Source organism: Phodopus roborovskii, unplaced genomic scaffold (genome assembly GCF_943737965.1).
Source record: "Phodopus roborovskii unplaced genomic scaffold, PHOROB, whole genome shotgun sequence".
Taxonomy (NCBI): Eukaryota; Metazoa; Chordata; class Mammalia; order Rodentia; family Cricetidae; genus Phodopus; species Phodopus roborovskii.
Window position 1 is genome coordinate 10501304 of NW_026125295.1, and position 16215 is coordinate 10517518.

The 16215-nt window shown below is 42.2% G+C and overlaps 1 protein-coding gene across 1 annotated transcript in view; it reads left to right on the forward strand.

Moving 5' to 3' along the window:
* Positions 1-2710: 2710 nt before the first annotated feature.
* Positions 2711-16215, forward strand: part of Topaz1 (testis and ovary specific TOPAZ 1) — a 42728-nt gene continuing 29223 nt past the window's right edge. Inside the window, exons 1-5 of the mRNA XM_051202849.1 lie at positions 2711-2957; positions 3632-6059; positions 7871-7935; positions 9126-9250; positions 14916-14986. Of these exons, the coding sequence (XP_051058806.1) occupies positions 2729-2957; positions 3632-6059; positions 7871-7935; positions 9126-9250; positions 14916-14986 (2918 nt within the window). The 5' untranslated portion in view covers positions 2711-2728. The remainder of the gene's footprint in view (positions 2958-3631; positions 6060-7870; positions 7936-9125; positions 9251-14915; positions 14987-16215) is intronic.

A 16215-nucleotide genomic window follows, 5' to 3' on the forward strand; every position in this document is an offset into this window, starting at 1 on the left:
AATGTCTGTGTGCTGCTTCTCCGGTTTTGAAGCCTCCCAGAACCTCCTTAGCACACCGTTTGGTTTTCTTCGTGTTTTTTCCGTAGGAACTCCAGCTCTACACAAATTCTGACACTTGTGTCTTTGGAGTCACCCAGAAGGACCTCTTCCTCTGCTTTGCCTTCCTCTTTTCTCCTCTAGGTTACTCTCTCACTTTACAGACACTCTTTACATGCTGGTCTAAGTCACTCAGGTCTGCCAAAGCCTCTTCTGCTTTATGAAGACTTTGTCCCGCAAAAAGAGCCCAGCAAAGCTGCCAAAGCTCCAAGCCAGCCTTGAGGTCCTCGTTGAATCTATCTTTTCTTTAACTCCCCTGTGAACATAGTTCTATTGCACCCAGTAAACTGGAATTCAAACACAGCTTTTCCTATTTCCTAGTTCCCTCAATAGCACCTATCCCTAGCCTTTGATATTTATGGCGACCTCAGATGGAGTTTTAAAAGGATTCCTAAGGTCTCTGATAAGCCGGTCCATCAGGTACTGATGTGCCTCGCACTGTCTCAGGCTTATGCAGCCCTTGCCTTAAGGACAGGTGGATAGTTATATTACTCAGTGTTTCTGCCTCCAGCACGTCAGACTGATCCCATCAACTCCTTCATCCCACAGTCTCACAAGCCACAGTGACAGGTTCTTTCACTGATTAAAAGATTTCTTTGATCCTAGCAGTTCCGATGCTGAATGTTTCCCGATTACCCTGGTTTCTTGTATGGGACTACTGTTAAGGTATCCATCTGAATGTTGGGTCACAGATTTTTCTGGCCTTCAGGAGGCGACAGGAATGCACACATGTCTTAGTGTTCTCTTACTGTGAAGACACCATAACCACAGCAGCTCTTATAAAGGAAAACATTTAATTGGGGTTTACTTACGGTTTCAGAGGTTCGGTCCATTGTCATGGTGGGGAGCATGTTAGCAGGAAGGCATGATGCTGGAGAAACCACTGAGGGTTCTACATCTGGATCCACAGGCAGCAGGAGGAGAGAAAAAGACTCTGGACGTGGGTTTTTTTTTTTTTTTTTTTTTTTTTTTACCTCAAAGCCCACCCCCAGTGACACACTTCCTCCAACAAGGCCACACCTACTCCAATCACGCCTCCTAATCCTTCTCAAGTGGTCTCAGTCTCTGATAACTAAGCACTCATATATATGAGTCTATGGGGCCGTTCTTATTCAAACCACCACATGGTACAGAGTTATACAGGGAGACAGAATATACATACACATAAAGTAATAAAAAGAAAATGGTGTGTTAATATGCAGAGGGGAACTTCTGACCTTCCCAAGTGTACAGACAAGGGCAACAGAAAGCTTTTCTGGGAGGTTGAACATCAAAGAGGGGTGAATTTGTAGTTTTCCAGGCACACAAGCAAAGGAATGATTTTTAAGAACTAGTGTATAGATAGGCATGAGCAGAAGGCATGTGATCTGGGGAATTCTGGTAGTAGTGATGTAAGTGAAAGACGTGTGGCGCTGATTTATTTTAAAAGGTCTGTCTCACATATTGATGTGAAAATGAGTCTGTTTCTTTCATCAAGTACATTTTATAACTACTAGTTCACAGCTTAATGGGCGATGGTGGCCCACGCCTTTGATCCCAGCACTCGGGAGGCAGAGGCAGCCGGATCTCTGTGAGTTCGAGGCCAGCCTGGTCTACAGAGCGAGTTCCAGGCCAGCCTGGTTGAGCTATAATAATAGCAAAGGTCAATGAGTCAGCAACAACTGGAAGTGTGCCTGTTTTTGCATAACTTTCCATTTAAGGGACACTTTTTTATTCCCTTCTTACAAGGGCAGTGAGACAATACTGACTAAATATACACAAACAGGCACGTTAGCCAGGATCCAAAATAAATTCCACCCTAATCTTTAAGCAAGGGAAGTTCATGAAGGGTCAAGGTGGAGGACACCAGGATCCTCTTTCAGTGGAGAGGCCAGGCCTGGCAAGCTGGTTGAGTTTCACCGAACTGAGGCAAGGATGGGGACATTAATAAAATTTAGACGCATGATGCTACGCTACATACAGGTCAAAGTCTGAGGGCCAGAGCCACAGTAATGGCAAGGAGAGAGGAGGAGGAGCAAACAAACACAGAAAAGTAGAATCAAGTAGATTGGGTAAATTTGTGTGCAAGGCATCCAGAAGACAGAGCACTCAGAAGATTCTCTCCACCAACAGACGAGAAGCAGATCTCTTAGAGCAATAAATGGTATTGTGCTTGTGTTCGTGCAGCTGAGATGCCGCTGGGCTATCTTATGAAAGGGAAGCTACTGGGAAGAAAGCATCCGTGGGTTCCGGAGAGCGAGAGAGCAGTTAAAGGCCACCGCTCTGAAGGTTAGCCAGGGGGTTGCTGCCAGGAGGCGCCCAGGGACCCTCACAAGTTCAAGGCTGGAGCAAGGGGCACAAGCGGGCACAACTGCAAACCCGTGCAACGCGGCCTGTCACCCCCGGCTGCAGACGGACCGGACCGTCGAGGGAGCATGCGGCCAGGCGGACCGCGAGGCGCGCAGCCGGTTGCCCCCAGCCGAGCCCGGCCCGCTTCACTTCCGCTTCCTGCTGAGTCGGGTAGGCGGTGGGTGCGCAGCCCGGAGCAGGGCCCAGGGCGGGCGGTGGGCTGCGTCCCCGCGGGGAAGCCCGGCTCTCAGGCCCGCTGGGCTCCTAAGCTTCCCACGGAGGCAGGGTGTGCGGCGCGGGGCCCATGAGGCCGCCAACGCCACCCCCGGGCCCCGCCACGGCCCCAGGGCGCGAAGGCGACGCCCGAGGCCGGGGGAACCGAAGCCTTCAGCTGACACCGGAGCCCGACCAGGTGGGAGGCTGCAGCCTTGAGGCCCGGGGGCACGAGGAGGAGGAGGAGGAGGAGAGCAGGCAGAAGAGGAGAGTGGAGGCCCAGGCTCCTGCAGGAGAAGAGCCAGAAGGCGACAAGTTGGGTGAGACACCATCCGCCGCCGCCTGGGAGGCAGCGAGCCGAGGGCCCCGGGGAACAGGTGGGCCTTGGTTGCACGGGAGCAATGGAGGAGGCCGAGAAGACGCAGTGAGGAAACCCGTGGCCGCTCCTCAAGCCTTGGCGCCTCCGTCTTCGTTTCCACCGCTGACCTTTCGTTGATTTTGTGTGTGGTTATTTTACCAGTGCACGTGATGGATGGGAGCGGGGAGGAGGTGCAAAGGATTGTCTTGTAAACGTATTATGTTCATTTGGGAGCCCGTCATTATGATGGCTGTAGAAGGAATTAATACTAATGGTTTATCTTAACTGGGATAAAATGATGCTATAAAGTTGTTGTTTTTTTCCCCCTGCTGCTTTAGAATTCATAGAGGTTTATTCGTAGTCTTAATTAGACCTTAAAGCTGGCCATGGTGAAGCACACCCAGAGATGGAGGCCGAATCGGGAGAATCTCAAATTTGGGGTCAGCCTAGGCTATGCAGTGGAACCTGTTTGAAACTTTTTAAATTTTTAATATGAAAATCTGTTTGTATTTCTGAACAGCTCTTCGGGGAAATACAAATGGATGGCTTCACAAGTTTTCTGTTAACTGGTGTTGCTTTTTTTTTTTTCCTGCCCAGTGTAAAAATTGTCTTCTGGTGTGTTTTCTTGTTTTAAAGAGAAAGGAAACGTTACTGAAGCCCCAAGTGAAGATCCACAGCCAGGGACTGACCTGGTAAGAAAGGCATCATTAACCAGTTCGGAATCTTTACAAACAGTGGAGTGCAGTGAATTTCAGAATATGGCTTTCTTGCAGTCTTTGGCTAAGGAAGATTTGGTAGAAGGTATTAAAAGAAGAATTCGAATTAAAAAATGTAAAAGTTTAGAAAATCCACCTCTCAAAATAACTAAGAACGAGGCAACACAAAATATTAAGGTTGAATTCCAAGATGAACTGTACAAGAATACTCCAAAATATTCTTGTAACAGCTTATCACCCGGAGTAGGAAAACATTGCAGTTTTGAACCACATGATTACAGTTTCCTCCATTCTGAGGGTTTCAATAACGAAAACAACTTTGAGTATAAACCTCATGGTGTATGTATGCACATAGCGGAGAACTCTTTGAAGTTACAGAAGGAAAACCTTAGGAATCTTGCAGAGAAGGATGACCCAAAAGCTACTGCTGTGCTCTTAAAAACTGAAGAAGATGTAATGGCCAGTAAATTTCTGCTGGAAAAAAGTCATTTATACCACAATAAAAACAATGGCTTGATTTCTTGCCTTCAAAGTGATAAAAGCAAATATTCAATAGAGGAGAGCAGTGTTGGGAGAAAACACAGGAAAAAGATGAAGTTGTCTGAAAAAGAAGAAAAGATTATTGATCTTAATTTCTCTAATGTGTATAACAGTTCTGAATTGGTGTTACAAGAAAACCAAATGGGTGCAGAAGGGAAAGAAACAGAGACCTTAGAGCCTAAGAGGAGTTTTCTAAAAGCCTTAAGAAAAATAAACCATAATACACTCTCTCCAGTGGACCACTTATGTGTCCCAGAAATAGTAGGAAAAACAAGTCCTAGACATCAAGTAAATGCTGTGTTTCAGAAAATCCTCGAGTCACATGTGAAAGAGGATATAAAAACCTATTCAGAGTCCTTAGGATGCAAAAGTATGGAGCCAGAAGAATATTTTCAATCAGTGATAAGCTCTGCAGTGAAACCACCTAGTGATAGTCATATGGGAAAAAGACCTCCCTGGGGAGATTTGAGAAATGAGACTGAAGAGTCAAAGGTAAGCTGTCGCAGAATAATACCGATGACTGGTAAAAGAACATGGCCTTTTTATTCTTGTGCTAGAATATCAGTCCAGTGTTGGAAGAAGACTTGCCTGTCAGATTTAAATTATCCACTTCCAGAGTCTCTGGAAAATATTAGGCAGCACGAATCTGTCGTACACCAAACAAACCAAACTCAATTAACTGACTCCAGAATGTTGCAACAGTCCTTAACAGAAAGAACCATTGAGTCCTCAAGGAAAGAAATGTATGATTCTGGTTTAAATCATTTGTCCTCGATTTCTTCAGTCACACCTGCTTTGATGGTTATAAAGGAAGCCATACCCAGTGATAAAAAGATAAAGTTAGAAGAACCCAGCAGAAATGGGGCAGAGGTAGTTTCTAATGCTACTGAAGACACCCAGCTAGCTAATGTAACTCAAAGCTTAACAGGAAATAAAAAAAAGAGAGGGAATTTATCCAAACTTAATTTGACCATGGCATCCCAAGAGAGCCAGGACACAAATAACTTTGCAAACAAAACTATTCATCGAAAAGCTTGCATTAGTAAGCAAACACTTGTGGCTCCAGACTTGGTTAAAATGTTAAACACAGGACGGCTGACTAATTTTAAAATCCCTTTACTGAAGAACAAGACAGGTAGAAGAAAAGAAGTAAATGTCAGATCATGTGAGAGAGAAGCTTACAGTCCCCTAGAGCTGCTAGACAGTTTATCTGGAGTAGAAGCAAAACAAAACGGGAATAAGGAAAATATCTGCACAGCAACTTCAGGACCTCAGTCTTTGAATATACATAATAATGTAACTCCAGGGCAAGCTAATTCCCACTCATTCTACAGTAAGACTTCCTGCACTTCTCCAAGCTTTGCAAAGAAACGTTATGACAACAAAGCATACAATCACATCTCTGAACCAGGCAATATTATTTCCAATAAGGAATCTATTTCTCTTAAAATTGAAAATAATACTTTTTCTTGTGATCTTGGGTATATTGAGCAAAGTGCATTCTGCTCTAAGGAACAGGAAGCATTTGTACCAGTTTCTTCTGAAGTTAGTGGTAGAAAAATGACTAAAAGCATTTCAGAACTCAAATTGGGGTTTCCGGATATTCTTAAAGCATATGAAGACGATGTCCTCTTGATTGATGTAATTCAAGATGACCCGGAGCTCTTTGGAATCTCCAGTGAAGGAGATCTCTCATTTGCTTCAGAAGTCTCCAAGATAAGCCAGGAGGCCAGTGTATCAGAAGAGCACCCACTGGCAGACTTTAAGCACATGCACCTTCCAGGGAAAAAAGAACCAGTCGATTTGAGGTATGCATGCTCATGAACGCCTTTGGTTCAGATGATTGTTGGGGGTTCAAAGCGTCCTCTTGTGCCAAAGTTCCCTTTTTAGTATTTATTAAATACAGTGTATTACTGCTAATACCTAAAACTGTCATTGTGCTAAAGTAAAGGATATGTTTCTTGAAACATACAAAGCAGATTAATTTTCCAAATCAAAAATGTAAAAGGGACTTCATCAAATGAGTTTATTTTCATGTTCTTCATTAAATATGAAACTAAATTCATTTGAGCCCGTTTACTAATGGATTAGTCTATTTCCCATGGATTCCTTGTTAGATTTTTTCTTTTAAATAATTTTTCAGGGAACAGAGAAGCCTTGAAATTTATTTGAAATAAGACTTGGAAGTAGAATGAAAAGTTAAACTAATTTTCAGAAGAAATTGATATAAATTTGCTTTACACTTGACTTTTAAGATAATTGTTTTCAATCATCATTGCCCAGATAGGACTAGTTTACCTGAAGCAGCTTTAAGTGTTCAGGAACATGGCCTGTTCTGGTTGGTACAAAATATATGTAATACCATATTTGACTACATTTTAATAATTCTTCTAGTTTGTAATTTGTATGCTTTGTTTAAATACTGGAATGTTTCATCAATAGATGAAAAAGTAAACATGACAACACTTTCCACAAAGATTCCACGACACATGGCTGAAGTTCCTAGTATATGTAATTGCCTTTGGGATATTGTTCTCTTCCAGTATTCTCAGTGGTTTGGGAACTTATAACTTATCAGAAAAGTGAGTGTTTTCTACTTTGCCATGTGATGAGTTGGGTTGCTCGTATGCCCATTTTAGAGATGAGGAAAACGATAACAAATTCTCATTTGCCCAAGGTCACACAGCTAGTAAAGGAGACTGGACTTGAGCCCAGACCTATCTTAATTCTAAAACTAGTGTTTAAGAGAGCTTTACCTTTATAACCTGGCCTAGGTTTCTCTTCCATCAGCTACTAGATGCCTTAAGGCTCTAGGATGGCATATAAGGTAGTCAAAAATCTCATTATCGGAGAAGGGCATTCTGAGCTAGAAATCCATCTGCCACTGACTGTTGAGAGGGCCTCACTTACTGATATGATTAGATGAAAAGGGGTTAGGCTTTTGCCACAAAACCAGTAAATCTCAGAACAAACAGCAACCCAGAGTGTTGTAACTGATCTCCAGAGCCTTAGGCTTAGATGGCACAGTAGCAAACGGGCAGAGAAAGAAAGAACCATAAAATATACTCAAGCTGTCTTATTTTTTGTTTGTTTGGTTGTTTGTTTGGTTTGTTTGGTTCTTTGGGTTTTGATTTCTCCACATGGGTTTCTCCACATAGCCCTAGTTGTCCTGGAGTTCACTCGACCAGGCTGACCTCGAACTCTGAGATCTACCTGCCTCTGTCTCCTGGGTGCTGGGATTAAAGCACTTGGCAAGCTGTCTTGTTTTTAACAAGGAACAAGAGATACATACACATGCTGGAGACATAGAAGCTAAACATTCTCGTGCATTGGTGCAATCCTTTCAAGTTTTCCCAATGCCTGGTCTGTCTTCTCCTTCCTGAGTAACGCAGCTAGGATGGTAGAGAGTCCTCTCCAACAGCGGCAACACCCTTGTGAGTGGCCCAGTGAGAGCCTAGGACAGATGTGCTGGTCCCTTAACACCAGTGCAATCACTTCTCTGTCCAGGAGAACCTGCTGGCTTAACCAGCCACAGAAGCAAATGTTACACAGGGCTTTCATGACTGAGTAGTTCTGCTGGAATCTGGTACAGTGTTTGAGTTTTGTTTGCTTTATATAGTAAAGAAGTTGCCTTGCTGGACCCTGGATTGCTGAAACTGGAGATCTGTCCTTCCTTGTCTGCAGGTAAAATTTGATACTTGAAGAATTTTTGGTATTGTAATACCTGTGTGTGTCTCTATTCCGGCCTACTCAGTGAATTAATTAAAATTGAAACTTTTTGTTTATTTGTTTTGTTTTTGTTTTCAAGGCAGGGTTTCTCTGTAGCTTTGGAGGCTGTCCTGGAACTTGCTCAGTAGAGCAGGCTGGCCTCGAACTCACAGAGATCACCTGCCTCTGTCTCCTGAGTGCTAGGATTAAAGGCATGCTTCACCACTGCCTGGCAAAATAGAAACTTTTTAACATCTGCAAACAAATGCCAGAGTTTGTTGGTTTTCTTCCATTTTAACTGATGAGTTGGCAAATCATATTTTGAGATAGTTTCCATTTTAATTATTCAGTGTTAGCATTCCCTACAAAAGATAGGTAGTTTACCTCTGGAATCTTCCACACTTACTTTGAAATTGAAATGTATGATTTAACTATATCATATCCTAAATTTGTCATTAAAAGTTATAACTAATAGCTAATCATGATTTTAGATGTCTGAGTCACAACAGTGTAGATGTTGTTATATTTGACTTTTGAGTATTTTTAGCGGCAGTAGGATGGCTTAGTAGGTGAAGGTACCTACTGCCAAACATGGCCTTGCAAGTTGTCCTCTGATTTCCACAGGTGAACCATGAGTGCATGCACACAAAGTAAAACATAAATTTATACTGGGTGTGGTGACACACATTTTTAATCTCAACACTCAGGAGACAGAGACAGGTGGATCTCTGTGAGTTTAAGGTCCGCCTGATCTTCATGGTAAGTTCCAGGACAGCCAGGGTTACATAGAGAGAGCCTGTTTCAAAAACAAATGTCAGTCAGGGTAGAGTTTGTTTATGTGTGACAGGGCCTCACTACATAGTCCTGGCTGGACTGGAACTCTGCCTGCTTCTGCCTCCCAGGGCTAAGTTTAAAGGCACACACCAGCAAAAATATTTGTAAATGGCTGAAACATAAGGAAGGCACTTAAATATCATATTGTCAATTATTTTTACATCATATAGTGTAGCTATTTTGGTAATGAGTAGGGAATTAAATAATTTGCTTAAGTTCTGACTTGGTACTTGTCATGGTAGGACTTGGGTGCTTCTGAATTCTGGGTTTTATGGAACAGTCTTTGATGGTTTGGTTTAAAGTTTGTGTAGTTGAATGTTGTTTCTCTTCAGCAGAGGAGTTGCAATGTGATCCTGAAGGTGCAGCCATCTCCTTCGAAGCCACTGAGGAGGCTGCTGTAAGTGAAAACCCGGGAGGCCTCTGTGGGCAAGCGAGAGCTTCAGACTCGGGTGCTCAGGTACTGAAGGAGCTTTTGTGCTTGCCTGTGTCTCGGTCTTAGATAGCATGAACACAGAAATCCATCTCAGCAGTGCTGTGAGGACACAGACATAAATACTTTCACTCAGTAGGGGTGCCTGTCCTCTTAGTGCTCTGTGTAAGCACAATTCAAACAGAAATTCCAAAGAGAAGTCCAGTGTGCTGTGTAGTTAATTATATGAGCTTCTTCATATCCTAAAGTTGCCATAAACTTACATAAGACTCTTAAAATAAAATGATACATATTCTCCTGCCTCAGTATTAAATATCTGATCTTCCCTGAAACTTTTGAATGTGACAGAACCTATGGGCCATGAATGTCAGAACCAGTTACATATCCACAGATGTAGAAGGCACAGGAATTGTAAGTAAAACTAAATTGATCCTGGAATTTGCTACTTATATATGATATTGGAAATATCTTTGATATCAGACTCTCCAATTAAATTTTCTGCCTAAGGCTGGGGATGAAGCTCAATGGCAAAGTGTTAGTCTAGGATTTGCAAAGCCTAGCCTAAGTTCATCCCCAGCATAGCAAAAAAAAAAAAAAAAAAAAAAAAAAAAATCTGCCTGTTAATGTTGGTGATTCTCTGACCTTTTCGTAATGTGATTGATTCCTAAACAACTATTTTATACTCTTTCTCCTTAAACCTTGAATTGCACTTCACTCATCTGCAAAGCTAACAGTTTTTGTTTCCATCTTCACCAAGACACTGAAGTAAATGGAAAAGAGCATTTTAAGCTCCTGTCAGTGTATTAGACCACCTGCCTGCACCCTGCACCCTCCCCGAACTCCAGCTTCTCCTGTACAGTGGGTGTACTCTCTAGGCGTAGCTCCTCTTCCTCCACTCTTGAATCTTCCTCATCCTCTCATCTTTAAGTAGAACAAAGCCTTTAATAATCGCCACCCCTTTGAGCTGTGATTCTGTTTCTCGAGATGCTTGTTCCATACTCATCATCTCCAGTTTGCAGAGGTCTTCAGCCCTCACTAGAATTACCCTTCCTAACCTCTCCAGTGATAGCTCACTGTCTGATGAATCTGGTATGTCATGTCTTCTTCCTCATCTCTCCCTTTTACCTTGCAGCCTTTTCTCATTTGGTTTCCAGAATAAGTATGCTTGCCTGGTTTACTCTGCCTTCATCTGCCACCTCTCAGTTTGGTGGTTTTTTCGGTTGTTTGGTTGTTTGGTTGGTTGGTTGGTTGGTTGGTTGGTTGGTTGGTTTTTGTTTTCCCAGTCTCCCTGACCTCTGCCTAGATTTACTCTTTCACATGGTCCCATCCAAGCCTACTCCATAAACGTACATTCTGACTCGCTCATGTTCTCTTATTAGCACAGATGTCTCTGGTTGCAGACCTTTCTCTTATCGCCTGCTTGTTCACTGGGATGTCCACTTAGGCATTTAAATTTTAACACAGCTTAACAAACTTCTCAGTTAATATGTCCCCTCCCCCCACTCCACAAACCAGCTGCCATCATAGCCTCCACCTGTGTTAATGACCACACCATCTTTCTCAGTTACTCAGTCTCAAATCTTAGCGTTCTTAACTTTTATCCTCATTCCATGTACAGACTATGTGGAGACGCTGCTGGTTTTATCTTCACATGATGTCCAGAAAGGTCTGCTTTTACCACCCTATCCACACTGTGCAGGTCTATATTGTATGCTGTACAGATGATTACAGCAGCCTCCTGACTGACCCATTGCTAACCGTGCCCTCTTATAAGGTACAACATACATTTCCTTGTGTAATTATTTCTCCTGCCTTAGATTCTCCAGCAGCTTCTAATACTATTCATAGCCAAACCCAAAGTCCCACATGGCCTGAAACCCTCCTCACTTCACCATCTCTGCTCTCCACTGTAGAATTTGTCCCTGACCTCTCTTGAAGCTTGATGTGCTCTGCTTCAAGGCTCTATCCATGCAGTCTTAGCTGCCTGGAGTATTCTTCCCCTACAAGATGGTATGGCCAGTGCCTCTGTTTACTTCCAGTTTTGTCATACTGATGTTCTCGGGGAATTTTCTGTGGCCATGACCTAAAATCACAGTGTTCCCCCTGTCCATACCCCCACCTTCTTGTAGTTAGCTTTATCTAGCATATGCTACAGGTAGTGTATCCCTACTTAAAATGCTCAAATTAAGAAGTAGTTCAGAGTTCAGAGTTTCTGTAATAAAAATTGGGGTGGGTTTTGTTTTGAAATAGTATCTTTCTTTGTAGCCCAGCTCATCTCAAACTGGCAGTCTTCCTAACCCCTGAGATTACACCACCATACACAGCCTTAGAATGTTGTATAATAAGAAATTCAAATTCTGAAATGTTCCCAAAAATATTGGAGCATCATTTTGGCACTCACAAAGTTTCTAGTCTCAGAGTGTCTTAGATTTTCAGACTGTGTATGCCTGCCTAAATACATGTATTTACTTTGTCTGTCTTTGTCCCCTTCTGCTAGGATAAAACCCCATAAAGACAAGAATTTTTGTCCTTTTTGTGTAATGCTTGAAAGTCTAGCTTGGAGAGTGGTGCCTGATACCTGCTGAGTGAATAGGGAGTATGAGTACTGGAAGTGCTCTAGAAACAGAAGAAAATGTTCACAAAGAACTTGCTTAACAGTTGGGCAGACAACTCATGTTACCATTATTAAATGCTAGCCAATCACTGTTAAACACCTAGCAGGGATTGTCATAGATTGTCCGTATGATGTTATGAGGTGTTTGGAGTTCCCAAGAATGCCACAAGAGCTCACAGAGGTCAATAAAGCTGTTACACCCATGGTTACATTGATGGCAGTGAAAGATTAAGTCAGAAAGGGAAGAGGCTCCCAGGCCAGAGTCCACAACACACTCCTCTCCGAGACTGTGTGGCATGGCACAAGAATTCTGCTAGCCAGAGATGCTCACCTGAGCTCAAGTGTTGGAGTTTCTGTTAGGATCAGTTGCAAAGGCTGAGCTGTCATTAGTACCTAAGGCTTTAGACCTACCAAAGATCAAGTTAATATCAATTACATGACCCAAGATCAATAAAATAAGTCATACTGTTAGCATATATTATCTGGCATACTCCCAGAATCCCAAATCAACAGCCGCAAGACATTAATGAGCAGAATCTGGGCAAGGTGCAGTCCTTTAAATGAAGTGTGCGGGTAATCTACCCTTGATGAGTGAATCTTTAGTATATACGAGGTTTGTACTGCAATTTGCTTTTACAAGTGAGGGAACCAAGTCAGTGATCTTTTCTGAAGCCTCACTCAACAGCCCCAAAACTCTGCCAATAGAAAACTTTCCTTTAGTGGACCCAGGTGGGCTGTTGGGTCACTGTAGCAGCTACTCAACTGCCACTGTAACACGGAAGAAGTCATAGACATAGGCATTGCTGTGTTCACATACCAGGCTGTCGACCCCAGCTCCTGCTCTGAGTCACTGAACTCTAGGCGAGGAACTTAACCATCATGATAATGTCAAACAGCCTACTTCTGATGTCTCTGCTTGTCCTGCTTTTTTGTTGCCCGTTTAACCCTGATTTACATTTGTCCCTTTCCTCTGCTTGCTTTGGATTTGATATGCTGTTTTATGGGTTTTTAAAGATTTGTTTCTTTTTACTTAATTTTATCCTGCATGTATATAATGTGAACTATGTCCATGTGGAGTCTAGAAAAAGGCATTGGATCCTCAGATAAAAGTGAAAGAAATAGAGATGAAATGTCAAAAAGGAAAGAGATCTTCTGGGCAGAGTTACAGCCCTGGAGTTACAGCTGGCTATGAGCCGCCACACGGGTACTGGGTTGACTGCAAGGGCAACAAACTCTCCATTAAATGGTTTCATTTATTTTTAATTAATTAATTAATTTTTCAAAATGGGGTTTCTCTGTGTAGCCCTAGCTGTTCTGGAACTCAAACTGTAGACCAGGCTGGCCTCGAACTCACAGATCTGCTAGTGCTGGGATTAAAGGTGTGCGTGTGCCACCGCTGCTGAAGCCATTGACTTGAAACATCATTTTGTATTTGTACAAGCATTTTTTATTAATTTCCAGACTGTCAATGCGGAGGTCACTATGGTTTATACTTCCAGCAATGTTGCTGACAGTGCTATTTTTTTCACCAAACTCATCAACTAATATTTTACATTTGTCCATCTGCTTATTTTTACAAATGATTTTGTGTTTTTGTGTTCATTTTAATTTGAATTTCTTTTGAGTCTAGTTAAGCATTTTTCACATTTTAAAAAGTCACTGTCATTTTTATGTGAATTTCTGTTTGTGTCCTTTGCCTGTTTTTCTGGAATTTCAGCCGTGTGTGTGTGTGTGTATGTGTGTGTGTGTGTCCTATAGACAAAGTGCTTATCTTTTCCTTATAGCTTGAAGTGTTTTCTCCATTTTTCCTCTGATTAATTTTTGAGTTCCTGATTTTACAGCTACTTTCATAATTTTTTTTTTTAATCTATAAATCTTAAAGGAACCTGAAAGGCATTCTGGCTTACAATGAGTTGGCATCATTCTTTTTTTTTTTTTTTTTGTTTGTTTGTTTGTTTGTTTGTTTGTTTTTTTGTTTTTGTTTTTGGTTTTTTTTGGCATCATTCTTATTATCAATACATTTAACTATCTGTTTCTACTGTTGATTGAATCATTTTCTCAAAAATTTCAAATTTTATAGTTAACATATTGTTACATTTTTTTTAAGCTGGGTGTTGGCCTGTGCCTTTAATCCCAGCACCTGGGAGGCAGAGGCAGACAGATCTTGAGTCTGAGGACAGCCTGGACTACAGAGTAAATTCCAGGACATCTAGTGCTACAAGGAGAAACCCTGTTTCAAAAGAAACAAGCTAACAAAAACTTTCATGTGGACATGGTATGAGAGTTTTGTCTGCACTATATCTATGAACCATGTTTGTGACTGGTGCCTGTGGCGAGCAGAAGCGGGTGTTGGATTCACTGGAACTGGAGTTACATACAGATGGTTGTGACCTGCCCTGTGGATGCTCAGAAGCAAATCCAGGTCCTTCGGGAGAAGAGCTGGTGCATTTAACTGCAGCCCTGTTGTTAATATCTTAAATATTACATGTAGAATTAAACTCTTTTTTCCAAGGTATTTAATACATGCTTCCTTAGCATACTGTCAGTCCTTTGAGAAGCAGAGGCAGTAAGGAAAGCCTGCTCTAAAACACACTGAGATGTGTTATAAATGTAAAGCATTTTTGATTCCCTTTCGTACACTCATGCTGAAAATATTTTTCAGTGTGTAAAAGCACATTTTCATGTGGGAGCATGACACAGCTTTCTACTTGATGCTTTGTTTTGCTTTGTGTACTGAACGGAGGGCCACATGTCTACTCACAGGTGGTTTAATGCTGAGCCACACCCTACTGTATTCTACTTGTTAGTGTTATACATTTGTCTGGTGTTTTGTTTGTTTGTTTGAGACAGGGCCTCGTTTCCGACTGACCTCAAACTCAATCAGTAGCTAAAATGACCTTGCACAGCTATCAATCCCCCCTTCCCCACTGGAGGAGTCCAGTGTGTGCCAGCGTGCCCAGCAGTAGGAGAAAATTTTACATCATTGCTCATAGTTAAATTATGTCCCACCCTGTTCTAATAAGCTCGGCGGCCTTATTAGAGCTCACATCCACTTCCCTCACCATCATCTCTCCACAGTGCAGCAGTTCGGGCATGGCAACTGCAACTGTTAAAGAAGACCAGGGGAACACTCCAGAAGTTTGCAAAAGGTCTGTAATACAACCTTTACTCTGTTGTGTACCATTAGCTAGTGTCCCATAAACTGTGTGTGGGGATATGGTTTAATTAGTGCATCAGTTAAGTTACTTTAAAGCTGGTAGTAAAGTGGGGTTATTTTTTTTGCATGGGCTTGTGTGTTTGTATGTGTGTAGCTGTACATGTATGTGAGTTTGCATGCATGTGTGGACCAGAAGTTGATCTTGGCTATCTTCCTCAATACTTTTTTTTTTAACATTGAGTTTTATTTTTATTCTTACTAAATTTACAAAAGCACATGGTTTACAGAGCCAGATAGTTCTGCAAGACCTGTATTGGGGAAAAAATAGCATGGATTGGGCTGGAGGTGTGCCTGCAACCCCTAGCACTGGAGAAGGAGACGGCAGGGTTAGAAGTGCAACATCATCCTCTGCTCCACAGCAAGTTCAGGGCCACCTGCTCTAGGGAAAAACACATCACACATTGATCTCTCTCTACTTCCCATTTCTCAAAGGAAACTTTCATTTCTTTCCCACTGTAGCATATCTATTGTCTTTCGATTGTTTTTGTACTAATCCCAGTTCCCCTGCTCTCCCCTCCATTCACTCCCCCCACCTCCCCTCACTCACCGCACCCCTTTTGCTCCTCAGAGAGGGTGAGATATGAGGTTGGTGAATATCTTTTCCCATTCCATGGGCTGCTGTTTGGTCTTGTTGACCATGTCTTTGCCTTACAGAAGCTTCTCAGTTTCAGGAGGTCCCATTTATTAATTGTTACTCTCAGTGTCTGTGCTACTGGTGTTATATTTAGGAAGTGATCTCCTGTAACAATGTGTTCAAGGCTACTTTCCACTTTCTCTTCCATGAGGTTCCGTGTGGTTAGATTTATGTTGAGGTCTTTGATCTACTTGGACTTGAGTTTTGTACATGGTGACAGGTATGTGAAGGCGAGGGTGTAAAGACTTCACTAGACCCGAGATAATGGTAAATGGTGTTTATCGGGGAACAACTACAAGATAATGGTAAATGGTGTTTATCGGGGAACAACTACAAGATAATGGTAAATGGTGTTTATCAGGGAACAACTACAAGATAATGGTAAATGGTGTTTATCGGGGAACAACTACAAGATAATGGTAAATGGTGTTTATCGGGGAACAACTACAAGATAATGGTAAATGGTGTTTATTGGGGAACAATTACAAGATAAATGGTAAATGGGTGTTTATCGGGGAACACTTACA